Source organism: Petromyzon marinus, chromosome 43 (assembly GCF_048934315.1).
Source record: "Petromyzon marinus isolate PM22_M1 ecotype Great Lakes invasive population chromosome 43, UKy_Petmar_22M1.pri1.0, whole genome shotgun sequence".
In the NCBI taxonomy this organism is placed as follows: domain Eukaryota; kingdom Metazoa; phylum Chordata; class Hyperoartia; order Petromyzontiformes; family Petromyzontidae; genus Petromyzon; species Petromyzon marinus.
In genome coordinates, this window is record NC_133709.1 from 501,655 (window position 1) to 525,786 (window position 24,132).

Here is a 24,132-nt window from a genome sequence, read left to right on the forward strand (position 1 = left end):
GCTGGCTGACAGAGACACGTGGTGCGCTCCACCACCACGCACTGCTGGCTGATAGGGACGCGCGCCGCTGCTGCCTTACGCATGAGCAGACAATTCGCCTCCTCCACAAATCCGTCGATCCACGTCATACATCGAGGCACACTTGACACATCCCCTCAGCCACACGGCCTTCTGGGAGTGAAAATCTCATCAGCATTGCTTCAATACAAGCACAACTTTGGCCCGGTTTTGACATTCGGTGTCTGATCAGCAGGCAGGCTTGCTTGAATCAATTCTGGTGAACGGACATATTTGTCACGCTTCAGAAATGTTTCAAATAAATAAAGATGGCAAAAGGTGTAATGCCACGAAAATGTGGATGTTACTTTTCACTGGAACATTTTATTCCACGAGCGATGCAATGTTACGTAAAAATGCCGTCTTGTCTAGGGTTACATAATCTCCTGACAAACACACACGCCAAATGATTCCTTCAAAAGTAATCACCCGTGAGTACCTTTGAAAGCTTCGTCTTGCTGACATCACTATTTTTTTTAAAGTTTACACCCATTTTTTGCCACGCATATAGATATATGCCCCAACTGTGCTTGTAAGATTCCATCAGACTGCTGCTGCGCGCGTGTGTGGTTCTTGTTTGGCACATGCCTCGTAAGGTTTCATAAGGAGAATATTTTGACAACGATGCGTTACAGGTCGATCGAAAAGATCTTTGCCTTAATTGTGCTGCTTTCGAGTGGCGTGTACATTTACAATGTAAGGGTGATGAGCAGACGCTGCAATGCAGGAATTCTCAGGTACGTGAGATGTTCTCGGTTTTATTCAAACGCTGCCATCCAAGAGATGCAGTCATCCGCTCCCTTATGTTGATCGATAATTAATACTGACATTGTGAATTCTAGTCCTTAAATTATAATCGTAGGTCTTTGAAATACATAACTCTTTTTTCCCTGTATTAAAAAAAAATCAATATATGTTATTCTGATCTTAGTGGAATTTAGATAGCACCTTAATCAATACGCTTTGCAGATAATTAACAGCGATACAACATATTGCTGTAATAATCTTGATTTGAAGCTTTCGTGACTGTAGGAATCCATACTCTTTGGTTCTTTCGGTAGAGTCACGTAGGTATAAAATAAAATAAATCACGACGTTTCGATCGCAACACAAGCGTCCGTCATCAGGTGGAACAGTCACAACAGCAGAACTGCTGACCAGCACTTCTGCTGTTGTGACTACCGAAAGAACCAAAGAGTATAGTGGATTACTGTAATGGTGGATATGAGAGGAATAGAATCAATGAGAGGAAGCAATGGGGTCGAATCTGTGATGCGTGAATTCGGTACAAGACTAAAATTGATGACGGTAAATGATGATAAATGTATTGAATAACGTGCTGTCGTGAAGACTGTAGAGTCACAGCTGTTGAGTCATTGCTCTCGTGTCCACGTGTACGTCGTGGTGATGGTTTGAGCACTGCACTGGCGCGGTTTGTACAATCACACAAAGTATTCACACTAATGTTTTGCATGCGGTGCTGTATATGGACACCAGCCGCATTTGCACTGTTTGAGCGGGTTTTTGTGTGCAGTTTGTGTAATTTTTGTAAAATCCCAAATCAGTCAGAAGTCGACTTATGCCACTGGTAGGAGGCGTAGCTTTGGTCGCGCGCTGTGTAAATGAACTCGCGAGCCATAAACTCGCTTTTTCTTTCTGCCTTTAAGGACGAATCGTCTCAAGGAATGTAGAGCTTCAACCGGCGACAATAATTGCTCACGAAGTTGCTGACATTGCTGTGGGGCTGAACTCCGAAACATTCGTAGAATCAATATTTGTGATGCGGTCAAATAAAAGCAGTAATAATAATGAACAACAGCTGGAGGAAATGAGTGGAAGTTGTCGCGTAATTGACTCTTGCCGTACGGGACAAAAGTGGTTTCTGCATTCGCAAAGTTTTAAAGGTGTCCGTTAAGTAGCTATGAAAGTCCATATCCTTTATTTAGTAACGTATTCTGCCCGTCATCATTTAAACTTATACATTATCTCTCCACTGCTGGATAGATATTCACTTTATAATGTGGTAGAAGCAATGTTCTGCAAGGAGTGGAATTTACACCCTCGAGTTGCGGGCTGCGTTCATTGCTGCACGTCCACTGCGCATCATCTCAAGCTGTCGTTTGTCTTATTATGATTTATTTAAATTCCACAAAGGTAAGCCTTTTGGGTGTGTGCCTTTGCGCAACTTTGCATTCAGGGGCCCATGGTTAGCCAAAGGAACGCATTGGCATTGTTGTTTCCTTGGCATTGCTGCTGCATTGGCATTGTTGTTTCATTGGCACTCGTGCACCGCATGTGCTCCAGGTGTTGTTGATACACTTGGGCTACGCCCATCGCCAAACCCTGATAAAGAGTTTTGCCTTTAGGGGCTGACTCCTTTGTCTGATGACGACCGCTTGTGTTGCGATCGAAACGTCGTGATTTGTTTTATTTTATTTTATTTCTACCTACGTGACTTTACCGAAAGAACCAAAGAGTATGGATTCCTGCAGTCACGAATGCTTCAAATAAAAAAGGAACGCTCTTTAAGAAACTTGTCATTCCCTCTGCTGTGAACAAAGACCATTGTCCAGAAGCGTCACCTATGTAACATATAAATGTATATATGTATACCGATTTCCTTTGAACCGGGCAGTGGTGGCTTTTGCTGCACGTGCTTTGTACTCTAGCGCTGTGGAGGCAGCTGCAAGGGTTGGTGGATCACACACATCCTTCGAAACTCCCGTCTCATGTGGATCGAGAAGGAGCCGTACCCTGGCTCGCCAGGAGAATGCGGAAGGAGCAAAAATATTGACTCTACATGTTCCGTCTGTCTGGGATACAGTGTTTCCCCCTCGCACACGTGTGTTTTACCTGGGTGCTCCATTTCCCCCTGCTGCAGAGCTTGTACATTTGGCATAGGCTCATCGCACCTCTATATATTTCTGCTTGTTTGTTTTTCCTTGTGCCTCCGAGTCGTTGTCTGCTTTTGAGAGTGAGCGAATACGCTATGATGGAAAGTAGTTACAAGTTGGAATTATCATTCCACCTAATAATCTGGCCAAATTTGCGTAGTTCAGACCCTCCACGATCCGACGCACAGGTAAGCTGAAAAGGTTCCCATAACCAAACTTAGCACTTTAGCTCAACCCAAAAATCGATAATGAATGACATCACAGGCTGCAAAATCCAACACGTTCATTAAATAATGAAATGTTTAAGTATTTTGAGCATGAACCCATTATTCTAATTTAACCCATTCAAATGTACCCTTTTAACCATTTTGGTGACCTGGGTAACTCGTATAAATGACACTCATCCTGGTCTCTTGAGGTCTCAGGCAGTTAGACAAAATAATAGAATTGGAAACTTCAAGCCGGTTCTGTTTGTGGGCCCAGATGGTGTGAGCATGAGATCCCAACTCCCCGTTGAGGCTGGACGCAAGTACATTCTGAAACAGAGTTGGCCAAACGTCCCAATGTAAGATCACAGAGCTTGGGCAATTGTTGGCGCCGGTTTTGGCTGCCTTTCAGCTTTGCCTGTGGCTTCCCCCTGTGACTCCGTGAAAAGAAAATTTTCCACGTTACAAAACCCTTCAGCGTTTTTGAGATGCAAGTCACGCGAACGACACAACAAACATAAAAAAACCACAGGTAACCATTGGGAGGGGTATTCTGAGATCATGGCACCAGACCGTGTACCGTAATCGTTACTTTGAAGGCTTTATTTTATATGAAACGTTTGTCAATGTCATCGTCAGACAGGTTCGTTTCAGCCTGGAAGTTGTGGGGTTGCGCAACGCTCCGTCGAGTAGAGACGCGTCTGGCCGCTGGAGGCACAGATAACCCCGTCTCTTCTCATTGTCGCCTTGCAGGTGCAATTTCGCGCTGTGGCTGAAGGAGAAGACCCTCTTCTACGAACGGATCCAGCGAAGCCACGCGGACGTGATGTCGCTCGACGCCACCGTGGCGACGGCGGCGGGGACGACGGCAGGGACGACAAGGGCCGGGACGACGGCAGGGACGACGAGGGCCGGGACGACGAGGGCCGGGACGACGGCGAGGGCGGCAGGAACGAGGGCGAGGGCGGCAGGGATGAGGGCCGGCGGCTCCCTGCCCTGGGATCCCGACCTCAGGGAGGACGAGAAGCTGGCGGCGAAGGAGTGGCTGCTGGCGAGGAAAAAATACAACATCAGCTTCGACAAGGATGACGATTACTTTCGTGAGAGCAACGCGCTAGCGGACGTGAGTCTGAAAGGCTTCGCCTTGACGCGTGGCTTGGCGTGGCCGGGGTTGGGGGGGCCCGCGGGTCCCCACCCCGTGTCCTGTAGAACGCACGCTGGGTGGGGGTGGTGATTATCTTCGATCGTGAATGTCAGGCACAACTTAAAAGTCGGGCAATATAAAAGTTTCCACGCGTGATTGCGGTTCTTGGGTTTTCCGTCCGTGCCTAGACGAGACACGTGTAGTGCGTTAAATTCAGGCGCACACTGGACTTTTGAGGCAACACTATTTATTAGCTAACACAACAGGTAACACTTAACATAACGACTTAAGGTGGTAGCCACCGTTCCGAACTTAGCTAACCCACGTGGGTTACTACATCACTGGACCAGGACAGCCCAACACGCTGCCTGGTCCACTAGCGGAGACCGGAGAGCTTCATCCCAGAGATGACCCAGCAGAACAGCACAGCTCCCCGTCCACACACCGCTTATAACTACTCCGGCGTGGCTGGCTCCGCCCCAGGCCACGCCCCCTTCCCGATCCTTCGGGAAGGCCCGAGCCCCCAACCACGTGACCCCCCTGGGGCCCCTGGCCCCCCTTTATCCGGTCACGTGTCCTGTTGGGTTCACGCAGAGTGTCACGGCCTGACACGACCTCCGTGACACCCGTATACAGCCCCCATACCGAGCCAACACAGTAGTGTCGTTCTACTACACAACACACGCACGCGCCTCGACTCATTTGAAATAGCGGGATTGTTGTGACGAGCAATTTACATTCACATCATCGTCATCGTCAGTCATTGCCTATCCACTGCTGGTTGAAGGCCTCCCCCACATGCTGTCGCCATCACTGTCCGCTCCTGCTCGATCACGGTGCATTCTCACTTTTGCACAAGGACTGATGGAATTTGCTAAAAAATAAACCACTAATCTATTTTTTTTATTTTACCAGGTAAGGCCCACTGAGCTCTGTAGCTATTTTTCAAAGCGACCTACTGGTAATCACAAATGATAGCTGAACGAAGTGGCTTATCGTGTGGAAATGTATAACAGTAGCCAAATATAGGGTGCTTCAAAAATGTTTTAACACTTATACGGGACTATCGTTTTTAATGGAAAAAGAACGGATAATACACCGTAACATTATCACAAATGTATGTCCAAAGCTTCAAAAAGTCAAAGAGTCTCCACTTGTTCGCCATCGTTGTGATCACGTGGCCTGGAATCTTCTCCAGGTGGTCTCCAGAGCCCGGAGGCAGCAGCACATGTCACGTGGTGTTGTTGCAAATTATCGGAAGTGTTCACATTTTTTGAAGCACTCTGTATGGTATCGGCAGCCAAGTAAATCGCTGTCGACGGTGGTCTTCTTGACAGGGAAATTAGCTCCTTTTCCATCCTCAGATTTGTAGCCTGGTAACAAAACATCGCGAATAGCTGTAAACTACTCTCAAACAAGTAGCCAAAGTAATGAGTTGTGTCGGTGCGTACATCTACAGCTTGCTGTGTAGTGGTTATTGCACTGCACTGCATACCCGGCAAGTTTGAATCCTGCTCACGGTCAACACCAGTGACAATTATAGGAACCGGTCCTGTGCCTCCGCTAGGTCAACCCAGCCTTAAATGAGTACCTGGTGCAGTGTGGAAGTAAACATCGCCACGAGAGAGATGAAAGCGGCCGGGCGTGGGGCTTGCCCCGCCACCCCATCGTGTGCCCTGCCGGCCTCTATACAGTGAGGGAAAAAAAGTATTTGATCCCCTGCTGATTTTGTATATTTGCCCACTGACGAAGAAATGATCAGGCTATAATTTTAATGGTAGGTTTATTTGAACAGTGAGAGACAGAATAACAACAGAAAATCCAGAAAAACGCTTGTCAAAAATGTTATAAATTGATTTGCATTTTAATGAGGGAAATAAGTATTTGACCCCTCTGCAAAACATGACTTAGTACTTGGTGGCAAAACCCTTGTTGGCAATCACAGAGGTCAGACGTTTCTTGTAGTTGGCCACCAGGTTTGCACACATCTAAGGAGGGATTTTGTCCCACTCCTCTTTGCAGATCTTCTCCAAGTCATTAAGGTTTCGAGGCTGACGTTTGGCAACTCGAACCTTCAGCTCCCTCCACAGATTGTCTATGGGATTAAGGTCTGGAGACTGGCTAGGCCACTCCAGGACCTTAATGTGCTTCTTCTTGAGCCACTCCTTTGCTGCCTTAGCCGTGTGTTTTGGGTCATTGTCATGTTGGAATACCCATCCACGACCCATTTTCAATGCCCTGGCTGAGGGAAGGAGGTTCTCACCCAAGATTTGACGGTGCATGGCCCCGTCCATCGTCCCTTTGATGCGGTGAAGTTGTCCTGTCCCCTTAGCAGAAAAACACCCTCAAAACATAATGTTTCCACCTCCATGTTTGACGGTGGGGATGGTGTTCTTGGGGTCATAGGCAGCATTCCTCCTCCTCCAAACACGGCGAGTTGAGTTGATGCCAAAGAGCTCCATTTTGGTCTCATCTGACCACAACACTTTCACCCAGTTGTCCTCTGAATCATTTAGATGTTCATTGGCAAACTTTAGACGGGCATGTATATGTGCTTTCTTGAGCAGGGGCACCTTGCGGGCGCTGCAGGATTGCAGTCCTTCACGGCGTAGTGTGTTACCAATTGTTTTCTTGGTGATTATGGTCCCAGCTGCCTTGAGATCATTGACAAGATCATCCCGTGTAGATTTGGGCTGATTCCTCACCGTTCTCATGATCATTGCAACTCCTCGAGGTGAGATCTTGCATGGAGCCCCAGGCCGAGGGAGATTGACAGTTATTTTGTGTTTCTTCCATTTGCGAATAATCGCACCAACTGTTGTCACCTTCTCACCAAGCTGCTTGGCAATGGTCTTGTAGCCCATGCCAGCCTTGTGTAGGTCTACAATCTTGTCCCTGACATCCTTGCAGAGCTCTATGGTCTTGGCCGTGGTGAAGAGTTTGGAATCTGATTGATTGATTGCTTCTGTGGACAGGTGTCTTTTATACAGGTAACAAGCTGAGATTAGGAGCACTCCCTTTAAGAGTGTGCTCCTAATCTCAGCTCGTTACCTCTATAAAAGACACCTGGGAGCCAGAAATCTTTCTGATTGAGAGGGGGTGAAATACTTATTTCCCTCATTAAAATGCAAATCAATTTATAATATTTTTGACATGCGTTTTTTTCTGGATTTATTGTTGTTATTCTGCCTCTCACTGTTCAAATAAACCTACCATTAAAATGATAGACTGATCATTTCTTTGTCAGTGGGCAAACGTACAAAATCAGCAGGGGATCAAATACTTTTTTCCCCTCACTGTATAAAGTAATGTGCATTCTATTCCTGCGCGTTTGTCAGTGATTTCTGCTGAGTTAGTCGACAAGCCGCACGCACGCACACACACAAGTACGCACATAAGTACGCGTGTCCCTCCAGCTGAATCACACCCAGGCTAATCGTCAGCACTTATGTCCATTTATCAATGATTTTCACCTTTCCATGACACAACAACATGTGAGCTACACGCAAGGAAGGTTTTCCGTGAAGGTTAAGAGCCGCACATTATTAATAGTAAACGTGATATACAGCGCGCGCACGTGTTGCGTATTGGACGCGATGTACCACTGACGACTCGCAGGCGTGGAGTCAGACATCAATGTCGCTCGCACACCGCCCTGAACAGGCGTGAGCCTCAACGGTTGCGAGCCTTGAGTTGCTTCTTGAAGGTGGACAGTGCTTGGATGCTGTACACACGCGCTGTTCAGAGTGATACCGATGTATTGTTGATGCACCGTAACACGTGCAGGTCTATGTACGAATTATTCGACTTTCATTGATCTCGCTCAACGTGTTAAATATCTACACATTCTACACTTGCCACATGGGGAATTGTGGCCTCTGTAGACTTTTTAAATTCAACGTCACCTCGATCCTATGCTCAGCTAAACTAATGGTCGAGTAAAAACATATTTTTACGTTTTATTATTTTCATTTAATAAAATGTGAAACTTTTAATTCACCCAAGTTCAGCAGTCTTTGAAGACGGAAGTGTGAGATTGTGATTGATGGGGGTCCGGGCTCTTATTGTTTATGTGGCCTATATTTTTGTAAATTCCTTCCCTGGACCGGTTTGCCACCTCCTGTGCACGACGATGGCACGGTTATTCACCTCTCGGTTACTTCACTTCTCGTTTTTGAATGCAATCTATAGGAGTGTAACCGGTAGGAACACACACACACAGCGATGCTGTTGATTTAATTGCCACATTATCTCTAGGATTGGCCACAGAGCTTCAGAAAAACTCAACACATGTGTCAATAACACTGTGTGGCTTTAAAATAAATAAAGTATATAATAGGTGACATTTCAGGTAATAGCCCACACCTCGTAATAGCACATCAGCTTATAGGCCAGAGAGACAGAGCGGAGTTGGAGACTGCACAAAACACCAAGGGACCTGATGAGAATTACGTAAAAAACACATTTGAGATGGCCAGTTTTTAAATTATCATGTGAAGAGTTAAACTTATAGTAGATTTGGGTAACAGACAAACCTTTTAATAATGAAAAAGTAAATAAACGTATATCTAAAGTAAAATTATAAAATGTTTCCGGCACTTTGGCGCAATCTGCACAACAGCGAATTGCTGTGCTACACTTTTAACAATTGTAAAGCACGATACAAATACTGTATAGCACGATACAAATACTGTATAGCACGATACAAATACTGTATAGCACGATACAAATATTGTCTGTATATATTGGAGGCGACTTGGTGAAGCCACTAAAGCCCCTGCGTTAATATGGCCCCGTGCTCGGCTTCAATGCAACAGAGGATTTCAGCTTTGAAGCCAGAGAGAGAAAACAATGCTTCGGATTATCCTGTCCTCAACAGTCACGGAGACTTTGTTATTTGTGTTCTGACTCGGCGTAACCTCACAGCGTTTTGTCCAATCCTCCCTTGTGCTTAGAACTGCTCCGCGAGTCTGCGCAGGGTGGTGGGCAGGAAGCCACTCCTGCAACGTGTGTTTGATTTCAACGTCCCGGTCCTGCTGCGCAAGGGACACTTCAGCCCAGAGGAGTTTGATCGCCTTTCAAAGTACCGCACTCCGTACGGCTGGAAGGGAATGAACATGAGTGGTACGTTAGTTCGTTCGTTCATTCTATTCAATTAACGTATGTTCTTTGTCCATCTGGCAGGGTAAATTGATCCTTCCAGGTGGCAGGGCGGCGGCGACGCAGTGGTAACACTCGGGCCTCTCACAGCAAGAAGGGCATGGTTTCAATTCCCCACTCGGGTGCTTTCCATGTGGGAGTTTGGATGTTCTCCCCCTTGTTCCGCACCGGTTTCCTCTGGGTTCTCTAGCCATGTAATCATTCGCTTCGCACCTGCCCGTGTGCTGGTATAATCACTCCATCTCGGAGGTAGACATCCTCGGATGAGTTCTGTTCCGTGGCTGCCACTCCATTATTATTCTCGGGAATCTGTCATAATTCCTCGTTGCCGTGACGCGTCCTGCCCACTCACATTTCTTAACACTATGAATGATGCCATTAACCTGCGTGCGCTCTCTAATCCATGTAACTCTGTCTCTCAACTTAATTCCAAGTATGCATCTCTCCGTGCTTCTGTGTGCACTTTCTAATTTTTGGTCCATTTCGTTTTGATAACCACCACGATTCTGAACCAGATGTCATAGCTACACTTCTGCACGTGACAATACTCTCATGGTAATTATAAGCTGGGTAGGTGTGTCATTGAAGCTAGCTAATCTTGTATAAAAGTGACGGCTTCTGGTTTTCGTATTTTTTTGTTTTGCTTTTGGGTGAAATGTGCAGATGTTGAAGACGCTGTGGACATGCTGAGCCACCCGGAGTGCCGGGAGATGTTTACCCACCGCCTGCAGGATGGTGGCGGCGGCGGCGGCGGAGGACGCGACGCCGAGAAGTGCGTTCGCTGCGCCGTTGTCGGGAACGGAGGGATCCTCAACGGGTCCATGATGGGAGAGGAAATCGATTCCCACGACTACGTGTTCAGGCAAGGCCCCCTGCAGATCCATTGCATTGCCCGAGGTTGAACCTCTAATCGCCGTGCTTTCAGTTCTACATCGAACACATTTCGAGCCCTTTTTTGTCGTCAGTGAGCGGTGGCACGAGTGTGGTCAGCGCACTGCATTATGGCAATGGACCCAGTCACATGAGTTTGATTCCCAGACACGGCTAATATCGCTGTGTGGCGAGTGATATCTGAACCGGTCCAGGGAATACCGCGCCCCCACCCCCCCTATCGCCTTCCCGCACTGACCAGCGAGGTGAAATATCGTCCGGGTGGCTCAGTGGCAGAGCGAGCGGCTCGCAATGGGGAGGTTGCAAGTTAAAAATGCTGATTGGGGTTGACTCAGGCCATCATCCCTCCAGGGTGGATAAGATCCGTGCCACTTTGTGGGCAAGTCAACAGAGGTTGTCTTGTCAAGTTATCCCCCCACGCCACCCATTATATGAATGTCAACTTGCACGACTGGCTTAGCATGGCTGTAAGCAGGGGATGAGCACCAATGCCTCAATGCTTATTTGGGGTGGGAGTCAAACTCTGCCTCTTGTCTCTGTCACAATAAATGGTTTTCAGCAATATTTCAGTGGCTTGCAAGATGAGGTGCGGTTACTCTCCACGCTGCACCTGCCTCGTACTTTCCTGGAAGCCAGATTCATGGGATCGCTTGGGCAGGCGTCGGTCAACTTCAAGGATTCGGAGAAGGGAGGTGCGTAAATGCCAAGTCTGGAGGCTAAATATTTGAAGGCTTGTACAACTGAGTTTTTTTTTTACTGGCGTGTCAGCACATTGCTGACCGTGTTAGTTACACAAGTATGCAATCTGAAGTTCATGCACACATTCGAGCTGTTTTTGCCCACAGCGCTTTTATCGAAGTCACCCGAGTTCGAATAATGGCTGAGGCCAGCACCAATTGCAGGTGGTATCTGAACCAGGCCTGTGGTGGAGAGGAGTCGACGGAGTGAACTGAGAAGGGAGAGATCGGGAGGTGTGAATCCGCGGAGGATATTATAGAGACGGAGAGTGCAATCTTGAAATTGATCCGGATTGGATTGGGTGCCGACGAATGGATTGGAGCAGCGTGTGGGGTGGTGGCGTTGTTCATGGCCGTGGGCGAGAAGTCCCGTAGCGGCGTTTCGGACAACGTGGAGTTTCAGGGATCCGTCGCGGCCGTAGAGGGGACAGCGTCGCAGTCGGGGAGCCGTGCCAAGAAGGCACCGACGAGGCTCTCAGCGGCAGTTGGGGTCAGGAAAGGTCAGGGAAGGTCAGGGGAGGTCAGGGAAGGTTGGACACGGGAGACATTGCGCAGATGGAGGTCAGTGTTGCTGCAGAGCTGAAGTAAAAATAATTAAATAACGTGCTCCTCTGCCTGTGCTCTAGCGGGCGGCGTTCACTAGAACATGGCAACAACATTCTAATCACAGCCTCGAAAACACGATCTAGGTCTTCAGTGCAGCGCCAGTTAACGACACGTACTTTGAATCGCAACTGCTCGCAATGGCGAAGAGCAACCTGATCACTGTACGGAGTCTTCGGAGCCGTTCCCTGTCCCTCCCCAAGGAAGGGGGTGGTGGGGGGGGGGGTCAGGTGGTTCATGTGTAATTTGTTGAATCAGGTGAAGCACTCGTGAGAGCAGAGTCGCCTCATCTGCATCTGGGTCACCGACATCACAAAAGCAATGGCGTAAAATAAAGAACTGTACACCAGTGAAGCAAATATGAAGCGGGTCAAAAGCAAGGAGATGTAAAAAACGTGCACGAATCGTAAATCGATGTTAAATTAATTTCCTGGAACAAAATTTGCCTTGGACAAATATATATATAAAAAAGTTTTTTTCTGGCTGGCTGGCTGTAGGAAGGTAGTGTGGGAGGGACAATCACATCTAAATGATGTGCAGCCTGCTCGTTATCATAAATACGGAAATACTTTACAACCCTTGGTAACTTTACTGCTGTGTGAAGGCCTCCCCATGCCAAGTCAGTCATCGGATTTGTTGACCATACTTCACCATGCGAGTCGGTGTGCGCGAGGTTGGTGAAGCGGGGCGTGCAGTACCAGTTCAGATGTCACTCCCTTTGAGTTGCCCAACTCGCAACAGCCCGGCTCGTCAGAAGTTAAGAGGAGCAGCTGAAGCGACCCGGGAGGTCTTGTGAGGTTGTCTGGTTTCCCCCCCGGTGGAGTGCATTCCAACCAAGAAGAGTTGTTGTTTTAACGATACTTAAACTCGCCTTATGTAGCTCAAGACATATATATAAACATTTCAAAATTAAAATATTGGTAGATAGAATACATACACCCAAGTAGGTTACAATATATAAGTAATGATTAGACAAATGCCTGACATCGTTGACCTTTTGTGATCTTTTCGCCACCAGGGTAAACGGGGCGATCACGGCGGGCTTCGAGCGAGATGTTGGCAATCGGACATCCTTCTACTTTTTTTCAACCAATACCATGAAAAATTCCATGAGAGCATACAGAAAGTTTGGGTTCGTGCACCCTCCCTGGTCTAAGGTGAGGTCAACCACTCTGACCTTCTGGTGAGCTGGCTCAGCGAGAGGCACACAATCAGAAGGTCACAGAATCCATGTTCATGGGTTGACTCGGCCCATAATTCCTCTGAGGTCGATCAAACTAATACTATTTTGTGAGGAAGTCAACAGTGTTTGTTCTATTGATAGATTTCCCCCCGTCATAGGAATGTGGAATTTCCACCACTGGCTCCAGGCTGTGAACAGATGAGCACCGCTTCAATGCTTATGTGAGCAGTAAGAGACCACTTTCATCATCATCATCATCACTAAACTGCAGATGACGGTGTTCATTAAAAGCCCTGACCTTTTATGATGTTTTCTAAAATGTGGTAAATGGTGCGGTAACAAACGGCTTTGACTGTGAAGTTAGCAACAGGAATGTTTACACTTCTGCTCATGAGCCTTATGAGCACTGACGACATGTCACCCACAATCATAAACTTTACCACGTCACCCAAACACTCCAATCCTGCCACTGGCTCGCAATCCAATCCAAAATCAAATAAAAAATCACACTCAATGTCCTCTAGATCCTCCACTGACTCACCTCTGCATACCTCTCATCTCATTTTCCTCTTGTCCGTACACTCTCCGTTCCAAACCAAGGCTTCTATTGAAGCCCCCGGTTAACCCTCACTCGCTGCAGGGGATACATTTGTTAACGTTGATTTATGTTTGCGCAATTTGTTTTATTTTGAATGCGGTGAAAACGCCGCCGTTTTGCACCAATTAATATTGACTTCATTGCCTTACTTTATTGTATTTATTTTTGTCATGTTGGTGGCCCAGGTGACTCTTGCAAATTAAAGTCGATCTTGGTCCCTTGAGTTCTCTCCCCGGGTTACACGAAATGAACTTGAGACTTGGTTTTGACCTTTTCAAAGGTCTTTACTACGTGCATGATCTAAAGGTTATTTCACCGTCAAAGATGACACCCAGGTATTTTGGATTGGACTAAAGTTTACTTATTGGCCACAGAAAGTGACGTTTGTTTGGCCATTTAGAGATATTTATTGTGTTTGTTGAGGTGGTGCGCTGCGACTGGCACCCTTGTGTCCGTGTGAATGGGGGTACCGTTTCCTTGACGATGGGAGAGACTTCCCCATCGCCTTGGAATCAGCGGTGAGAGGATGGTGCTAATGGTAGCGCCGTTCGTGGTTGTTCATACGGTGATCAGGGACGAGTTAAGCGACCCATCACCCTTGAACTCCATCCTCTGTGCCTGGCACAAGAGCGGGTAGCGACCACTCGTGAAAGCCAGATTTAACGTGAGCCTACGTTTGTCACCCGTGAGGGTGACGCGAAACGTCGGACGTTGTGTGGCACAACCGGAAGAGTGAAAAACGTTCCGTCCTACTTTGCGTTTCAGGAAACACGATATGTGTTCGTTTCAGGAAACACGATATGTGTTCGTTTCAGGAAACACGATACGTGTTCGTTTCAGGAAACACGATATGTGTTCGTTTCAGGAAACACGATATGTGTTCGTTTCAGGAAACACGATACGTGTTCGTTTCAGGAAACACGATACGTGTTCGTTTCAGGAAACACGATACGTGTTCGTTTCAGGAAACACGATATGTGTTCGTTTCAGGAAACACGATATGTGTTCGTTTCAGGAAACACGATATGTGTTCGTTTCAGGAAACACGATATGTGTTCGTTTCAGGAAACACGATATGTGTTCGTTTCAGGAAACACGATATGTGTTCGTTTCAGGAAACACGATATGTGTTCGTTTCAGGAAACACGATATGTGTTCGTTTCAGGAAACACGATATGTGTTCGTTTCAGGAAACACGAAATGTGTTCGTTTCAGGAAACACGATATGTGTTCGTTTCAGGAAACACGATATGTGTTCGTTTCAGGAAACACGAAATGTGTTCGTTTCAGGAAACACGATATGTGTTTGTTCTACTTTGCGTTTCAGGAAACACGATATGTGTTCGTTTCAGGAAACACGATATGTGTTCGTTCTACTTTGCGTTTCAGGAAACACGATATGTGTTCGTTCCTTGCGGCCATCAGGACTACTACATGGTGACCGCTGCCTTCCGACGTGCCCTGGTCAACAAAGGGCCGGATAAAAAGGATAAGTACGTGAGTGGTGAGTGAGTGGTGATTGGTGAGTGAGTGGTGAGTGAGTGGTGAGTGGTGAGTGAGTGGTGAGTGAGTGAGTGGTGAGTGAGTGATGAGTGGTGAGTGAGTGGTGAGTGAGTGAGTGGTGAGTGAGTGAGTGGTGAGTGAGTGGTGAGTGAGTGAGTGAGTGGTGAGTGAGTGGTGAGTGAGTGAGTGGTGAGTGAGTGCTGAGTGAGGGAGTGGTTAGTGAGTGGTGAGTGAGTGAGTGGTGAGTGAGTGAGTGGTGAGTAAGGGGTGAGTGAGTGGTGAGTGAGTGATTGGTCAGTGAGTGGTGAGTGAGTGAGTGAGTGGTGAGTGAGTGAGTGGTGAGTGAGTGGTGAGTGAGTGAGTGGTGAGTGAGTGAGTGGTGAGTGAGTGAGTGAGTGGTGAGTGGTGATTGAGTGAGTGGTGAGTGAGTGAGTGGTGAGTGAGTGCTGAGTGAGGGAGTGGTTAGTGAGTGGTGAGTGAGTGAGTGGTGAGTGAGTGAGTGGTGAGTGAGTGAGTGGTGAGTGAGTGGTGAGTGAGTGGTGATTGGTGAGTGAGTGGTGAGTGAGTGGTGAGTGAGTGAGTGGTGAGTGAGTGGTGAGTGAGTGCTGAGTGAGGGAGTGGTTAGTGAGTGGTGAGTGAGTGAGTGGTGAGTGAGTGAGTGGTGAGTAAGGGGTGAGTGAGTGGTGAGTGAGTGACTGGTCAGTGAGTGGTGAGTGAGTGAGTGGTGAGTGGTGAGTGAGTGAGTGGTGAGTGAGTGGTGAGTGAGTGGTGAGTGGTGATTGAGTGAGTGGTGAGTGAGTGAGTGAGTGGTGAGTGAGTGCTGAGTGAGGGAGTGGTTAGTGAGTGGTGAGTGAGTGAGTGGTGAGTGAGTGAGTGGTGAGTGAGTGGTGAGTGAGTAAGTGGTGAGTGAGTGAGTGGTCAGTGAGTGGTGAGTGAGTGAGTGGTGAGTGAGTGAGTGAGTGGTGAGTGAGTGAGTGAGTGGTGAGTGAGTGGTGAGTGAGTGAGTGAGTGGTGAGTGAGTGGTGAGTGAGTGGTGTGTCAGTGGTGATTGGTGAGTGAGTGGTGAGAGAGTGGTGAGTGAGTGAGTGAGTGGTGAGTGAGTGGTGAGTAAGTGGTGAGTGAGTGGTGAGTGAGTGACTGGTCAGTGAGTGGTGAGTGAGTGAGTGGTGAGTGGTGAGTGAGTGAGTGGTGAGTGAGTGGTGAGTGAGTGAGTGGTGAGTGAGTGGTGAGTGAGTGAGTGGTGAGTGGTGATTGAGTGAGTGGTGAGTGAGTGAGTGGTGAGCGAGTGGTGAGTGAGTGGTGAGTGAGTGGTGAGGGAGTGAGTGGTGAGTGAGTGGTGAGTGGTGATTGAGTGAGCGAGTGGTGAGTGAGTGAGTGTTGACTGAGTGCTGAGTGAGTGAGTGGTGAGTGAGTGGTGAGTGAGTTAGTGGTGAGTGAGTGGTGAGTGAGTGGTGAGTGAGTAGTGAGTGAGTGGTGAGTGAGTGAGTTAGTGGTGAGTGAGTGAGTGAGTGGTGAGTGAGTAGTGAGTGAGTGGTGAGTGAGTGGTGAGTGAGTGAGTGGTGAGCGAGTGGTGAGTGAGTGGTGAGTGAGTGAGTGTTGACTGAGTGCTGAGTGAGTGAGTGATGAGTGAGTGAGTGTTGACTGAGTGCTGAGTGGTGAGTGAGTGAGTGGTGAGTGAGTGAGTGGTGACTGAGTGCTGAGTGGTGAGTGAGTGAGTGGTGGGTGAGTGGTGAGCGAGTGGTGAGTGAGTGTTGACTGAGTGCTGAGTGAGTGAGTGTTGACTGAGTGCTGAGTGGTGAGTGAGTGCTAACGCGTTCGCAAATACTCGCGTCAGCCCAGTGTTTGTCCATCATTTGATGGCGTTCTAAAAGTGTCAATAAAACACGTTGTTTTTCAGACCCTGGAAATACTTTGGAAGTGACGATGTCGACAGGAAATTCAAAATGCTGCATCCGGATTTCTTGCGATACCTGAAAAATAAGTAGGTGTTTATTTATTTTGCGATTGCAGTCACAGTAAAACATAGCACATAGGATTATTGGCCGAAACGTCACCGATTTTATTTATATACATACGTATTTTTTTCAGGCCGTTTTGTTGACGAATGTTTTGTTGTTGTTAATTGTCTGCGTACACCACTGCCAACTCGGCAGCAGCACCGTCAAATAATTTGTTTAATCAAAATCGTGTTTTCTTAAGTATCTTTATTTAAGTTAGCAGAACTCCTCTTATCCATAGCAATGTGGGGGGGGGGGGGGGGGGGGGGATTTTAGTGTATCCTATTATCTGTGTGGCTATCAGTGAAACATTTGTGGTGCGCAGCGGGTTTGTGGATAACCGAATAATCTGGGTGGTTTCCCTCATCCACAAACAACTGGGCGGGTAAACGGGCGCTGTTCTTCAGTTGCTGGGCAAATTGGCAGGTGATGGATGATAGCATGACAGGTGATGGTGGATGATAGCATGGCAGGTGATGGTGGATGATAGCATGGCAGGTGATGGTGGATGATAGCATGACAGGTGATGGTGGATGATAGCATGACAGGTGATGGTGGATGATAGCATGACAGGTGATGGTGGATGATAGCATGGCAGGTGATTGTGGATGATAGCGTGACAGGTGATGGTGGATGATAGCATGACAGGTGATGGTGGATGATAGCTTGGCAGGTGATTGTGGGTGATAGCGTGACAGGTGATGGTGGATGATAGCATGACAGGTGATGGTGGATGATAGCATGACAGGTGATGGTGGATGATAGCATGGCAGGTGATTGTGGATGATAGCGTGACAGGTGATGGTGGATGATAGCATGACAGGTGATGGTGGATGATAGCATGACAGGTGACGGTGGATGATCGCATGGCAGGTGATGGTGGATGATAGCATGACAGGTGATGGTGGATGATAGCATGGCAGGTGATGGTGGATGATAGCATGACAGGTGATGGTGGATGATAGCATGACAGGTGATGGTGGATGATAGCATGGCAGGTGATGGTGGATGATAGCATGACAGGTGATGGCGGATGATAGCGTGACAGGTGATGGCGGATGATAGCATGGCAGGTGATGGCGGATGATAGCATGGCAGGTGATGGTGGATGATAGCATGACAGGTGATGTGGATGATAGCATGACAGGTGATGGTGGATGATAGCATGACAGGTGATGGTGGATGATAGCATGGCAGGTGATGGTGGATGATAGCATGACAGGTGATGGTGGATGATAGCATGACAGGTGATGGTGGATGATAGCATGGCAGGTGATGTGGATGATAGCATGACAGGTGATGGTGGATGATAGCATGACAGGTGATGGCGGATGATAGCGTGACAGGTGATGGCGGATGATAGCATGGCAGGTGATGGTGGATGATAGCATGGCAGGTGATGGTGGATGATAGCATGACAGGTGATGGTGGATGATAGCATGACAGGTGATGGTGGATGATAGCATGACAGGTGATGGTGGATGATAGCATGGCAGGTGATTGTGGATGATAGCGTGACAGGTGATGGTGGATGATAGCATGACAGGTGATGGTGGATGATAGCATGGCAAGTGATTGTGGATGATAGCGTGACAGGTGATGGTGGATGATAGCATGACAGGTGATGGTGGATGATAGCATGGCAGGTGATTGTGGATGATAGCGTGACAGGTGATGGTGGATGATAGCATGACAGGTGATGGTGGATGATAGCATGACAGGTGACGGTGGATGATAGCATGACAGGTGATGGTGGATGATAGTATGACAGGTGATGGTGGATGATAGCATGGCAGGTGATGGTGGATGGTAGCATGACAGGTGATGGTGGATGATAGCATGACAGGTGATGGTGGATGATAGCATGGCAGGTGATGGTGGATGATAGCATGACAGGTGATGGTGGATGATAGCATGACAGGTGATGGTGGATGATAGCATGGCAGGTGATGGTGGATGATAGCATGACAGGTGATGGCGGATGATAGCGTGACAGGTGATGGTGGATAATAGCGTGACAGGTGATGGTGGATGATAGCATGACAGGTGATTGTGGATGATAGCGTGACAGGTGATGGTGGATGATAGCGTGACAGGTGATGGTGGATGATAGCGTGACAGGTGATGGTGGATAATAGCGTGACAAGTGATGGTGGATGATAGCATGGCAGGTGATGGTGGATGATAGCGTGACAGGTGATGGTGGATGATAGTGTGACAGGTGATGGTGGATGATAGCATGGCAGGTGATGGTGGATGATAGCATGGCAGGTGATGGTGGATGATAGCGTGACAGGTGATGGTGGATGATAGCGTGACAGGTGATGGTGGATGATAGCGTGACAGGTGATGGTGGATGATAGCGTGACAGGTGATGGTGGATGATAGCGTGACAGGTGATGGTGGATGATAGCGTGACAGGTGATGGTGGATGATAGCATGGCAGGTGATGGTGGATGATAGCATGGCAGGTGATGGTGGATGATAGCGTGACAGGTGATTGTGGATGATAGCGTGACAGGTGATGGTGGATGATAGCGTGACAGGTGATGGTGGATGATAGCGTGACAGGTGATGGTGGATAATAGCGTGACAGGTGATGGTGGATGATAGCATGGCAGGTGATGGTGGATGATAGCGTGACAGGTGATGGTGGATGATAGTGTGACAGGTGATGGTGGATGATAGCATGGCAGGTGATGGTGGATGATAGCATGGCAGGTGATGGTGGATGATAGCGTGACAGGTGATGGTGGATGATAGCGTGACAGGTGATGGTGGATGATAGCGTGACAGGTGATGGTGGATGATAGCGTGACAGGTGATGGTGGATGATAGCGTGACAGGTGATGGTGGATGATAGCGTGACAGGTGATGGTGGATGATAGCATGGCAGGTGATGGTGGATGATAGCATGGCAGGTGATGGTGGATGATAGCGTTACAGGTGATGGTGGATGATAGCGTGACAGGTGATGGTGGATGATAGCATGGCAGGTGATGGTGGATGATAGGGTGACAGGTGATGGTGGATGATAGCATGGCAGGTGATGGTGGATGATAGCGTGACAGGTGATGGTGGATGATAGCATGGCAGGTGATGGTGGATGATACCATGACAGGTGATGGTGGATGATACCATGACAGGTGATGGTGGATGATAGCATGACAGGTGATGGTGGATGATACCATGACAGGTGATGGTGGATGATAGCGTGACAGGTGATGGTGGATGATAGCGTGACAGGTGATGGTGGATGATAGCGTGACGAGAGCCCAAGAAAACTGGGAGCCAGTCGTGGACTCCGCTGCTGCTGCCCATAATAAGAATTGCGGGTAGCTGTAACAATAAATGTTTTGACATAGTGTACCTTGTAAAAGGCAATTTTAAACACATTCATGTTAGTTTAATACGTTGGCTTTCGCGACCAATATCATCCATTATCATCCATTCATGTTATTAAATAATATTTACATTTTGCATATTGACTGAATGTTTTTATAACATTGTATTAAATCTTGACTTAAAGCTTTCGTGACTGCAGGAATTCATACTCTCAGTGTCTTTCGGTAAAGTCACGTAGATTGTATTATTACAAAACCTAAAATGTTTTTTGCAATCTTTTTAGCACAAACTACGTAATGTCTCCATTTTTTTTATTTCAGTTTTTTGCCTTCGACGCGTCTTCAATCAAAGTTTAAAGACATCTATAGGCCAAGCACAGGCGGCATAGCCCTGCTCACAGCTCTGCACACCTGTGACCAGGTAATGTGCCTCTTGTCCCTGACACCTCGCATGCAGACGAATGATCACTGACTGCAGGATTACAGTTCCTCTTCGTGTTGCTCCAGGCCCGTATATTGTGAATGAGCACCAAGCTCTGAAAATATCATATAATTGGATGTGGCCCAATTAGTCGATTGAGTTGATTAATTAGTTAAAAGTTGGAAGCAATTTCTTATTTTTGTTAACAATTATTTGCGTCCCTTTAAATACGGTGACAGCTTGAAATATTGCCAACCTTCTGCCAGGAAACTCCCTCCGAGCCGTGCTCGGCGTGACACGGCTCACCTGCCAGTGATGTCACCAAGCCCCGCTCACCACCTCCCATCCGGCGGCACACCTGGGAACAGAGGCCACACTTTTTCCCCAACTATTTTTGTATCCATGATGGGCCGAGTAATAAAGCCGATAATCGGTAATTGAGTGGTTAAACAATCAGCTGTAAAATATAATAATGCCACAACTACCCACGAAAGCTTAGCTGAGGCTCAAGATTATTTTCAGAAAGCCTCTGCTAAATTGGAATATTTTGACAATCCCGGAGACAAACCAAGCATACGAGGGGGATGACACTCGGCAATTCCATCTCTTAGCCACCTCGCCCTCACACAGACAACACCTGACATTTCTTGTGGGTTACCCGTCGTAAGGACTAGCCTTGCTTAGCTTCTGAGATCCGATGAAATAGGGTGCATTTAATGTCATGTGTTCCTAGTTAAAGGTATATAATATTGTATTATTATTGCAAATGTATCCTCTAAGGATGTGCTTATAGGATATGGAGATGGATAAACAGAATATTAGTAACAAATAAATAAGCAGACACGGCGCCTCCTCCCCATACTTGTCTCTCCACATTAAACATAAAAAATATATATTTTACACAACCAATCAGCCATGCAGCATTCTCAAAGTATTTTTTCCATTAGCATTGGTTTCATACACAAACTCTGGATCAGCTTTGACATTCATTGTCTCATCAGCAAGAGTCAGGCTCGCTTGAAGCAATGCTGCTGATCAGCCAGGTATTTACAGGCAAGGACCCTCTTTGTTAGATACGGGTCCTGCTTCGCCACGAGACTATATAATACACGATTGATTTGTGTTATAGTTTGGATGTGCCATTTCATTTCCTTTTTCTCATCCCGATGGGCAGGTTTCCGCCTATGGGTTCATAACCAGCACCTACAAGCACTTCCCCGACCATTACTATGACCAAAAGCAGAAGCTCGTTTTCTATGCCAACCATGACCTAAACTTTGAGAGGATACTTTGGAAGATGCTCCGGAAATCACAAGTCATGACCCTTTTTCAAGGAAAACCTCCAAAGAAGTTCTAGTAGATTTTTTAAGTCGTAGTTTTATGGTGTAATGGCTATATCGAATTCATATTTTTATTGTCGCAGTCCAATAAATGTCGTGGCAAAACGGTCGCGATATTGGAGTGACCTTCCTGCTTGAATTTTGCTGGGCCTTGCTGCTAGGCCTGTGCCTGTTTGGTATGAAATGTACTGTGGGTTATTCGAAACACCACCTCATCAGATCGCGTGGTCAGTTTATACTCAGGTGACAGGCAAAGGGCAGTCGTTTCATTCACATGTATGATAAGGACTTCGGAGTTGATGATGCGACAAATGTCAATAGGATTATAGAATTATTGAATGTTGTGATTATTTTACATGTACCGGGCCCATTAGCTTTGCTGTAGTTTGCTTTGCAAATGTGACTAATCGTGGTGGTCTCTTGAGGTATCGCCTCGTTAAATAAAAACTCTTTGCAACTGGACTCTCACACACACACAGCCAAACCATATTACCACAGACACACGTCCCGTGTACAGACAGGGCTGCTGTTCAGGCATGTGTTGTGGCGAGCATATTAAGAATTGAATGCCCAGCAACCTCGGTGCAAATGCTTATTTGCACATTTTAAAGATTTTACGATGGTGCAAAATAATAGCACAGGGGAAGTTTGAATTCCCTTGTGATCTTGCTGGGACTCCGGAGATGCTTCTAGCGTGGCACCTCGACGCAGCTTCGACGCCAATCGCTGCCCCGTGCATTCCTCTATCTCAAATACATATATATTAAGTTCGTTTTTACTCTTGGACATGTTTAACAGATATACAGTGCAGTTCTGTGTTTAAAAAAAAATCCGAGTGTAATGATTTCATTTTTATTGACAAATTTGCTGACAAATTGTTGGCACATATTTAATATACATATTAAAACAATATTCGCATTAATATACATTTCTTAACTAACACGATTGTGTTTGTTTTCGCTTCAGCAATGTCACATTTTTAGGAATAATTCATGCTTGAATGTTCTCATAACAAATCTTTGACGACATGTTTTGATCTAGGAGAGAATAAAAGCAGATTTTGATACCAATTGCCTTGTGATGTTCTCCATGGCCAGCAATACAAACTCATGTTCCTGGTTGGGCAGATCAGCAGTGAATCAATGCACACAGATGCACACACACACAAATGACAAAGATCCCCCATATAGACTTAACAGACTGTAGGGGCAAGTGCTGTTAGCGAGCACCTATGAAGGCCGGAACGGTACACGAGGGGGTGGGTGGCCAGCACCACGCCCGACCGCCTTTGTCTCCCTAGTGGCAATGTTTACACACCGCACCAGGTACTCATTTGAGGCTGAGTCGACTTAGGAGAGGCCCGGGACCGGTTCAGATAATCGTCACTGGTATTGGCCGTGAGCGGCAATCGAACCCGGGTCGCCAAGTTCATAGCGCAGCGCGCTAACCGCTACACTATCGCTCTCCACAGACACACACAGACACACACACTGGTGCACACACACACATAGACACACACACTGGTGCACACACACACACATAGACACACACACTGATGCACACAGACACACACACACAGACACACACACTGATGCACACACACAGACACACTGATGCACACACACACAGACACAGCAACAACCGCCATTCGCCACTAAGTGGCAGTGACGTCACCACGACGTTTGTGCCAGGATATGTGCACCTTGAGGCCACGTGAAGTGTCGAACGCCCGCTGGCAGGAGGTCACGGGGCAGACCCAGGTGCCACAGGTCGACTGACTGAGATGACTGCCTGGTGCACCACCTGGGCCCCCTACTGTGCCAACCTGCTGTGCTTTAGCCACCCGGCGCTCCGCTGGTTGTTGTGAGCGTCGCTCCTCCGCCCTCCGTTGTTGTTGGAGGGCGACTGCCTCCAACTGCCCAATAGCGTCCTTCACGAGCCTCCTCCACAGAGGCCGATCTTGACACCACTGGTACCAGTCATCGGCAAGTCTACTCAGCTCCACGTCCTTCTGTACCACATCACTCCATCTCTTCTCTGGCCCGTGCCACGCC

General features: G+C 47.4%; 2 protein-coding genes across 2 annotated transcripts; both read left to right on the forward strand.

Moving 5' to 3' along the window:
- Positions 1-576: 576 nt before the first annotated feature.
- Positions 577-10,562, forward strand: LOC142930780 (alpha-N-acetylgalactosaminide alpha-2,6-sialyltransferase 1-like). Its single transcript, XM_076073680.1, has 4 exons — positions 577-794; positions 3,911-4,280; positions 9,257-9,425; positions 10,125-10,562. The coding sequence occupies exons 1-4, from the start codon at positions 682-684 to the stop codon at positions 10,361-10,363; spliced, it is 891 nt and encodes a 296-aa protein (XP_075929795.1). The 5' UTR covers positions 577-681; the 3' UTR covers positions 10,364-10,562.
- Positions 10,563-12,687: 2,125 nt separating this feature from the next.
- Positions 12,688-23,634, forward strand: LOC116951588 (alpha-N-acetylgalactosaminide alpha-2,6-sialyltransferase 2-like). Its single transcript, XM_032970337.2, has 5 exons — positions 12,688-12,849; positions 14,863-14,966; positions 16,874-16,957; positions 20,639-20,738; positions 21,913-23,634. Exons 1-5 carry the CDS (start codon positions 12,790-12,792, stop codon positions 22,093-22,095), a joined length of 531 nt encoding a protein of 176 aa, XP_032826228.2. The 5' UTR covers positions 12,688-12,789; the 3' UTR covers positions 22,096-23,634.
- The last annotated feature ends 498 nt before the right edge of the window (positions 23,635-24,132 follow it).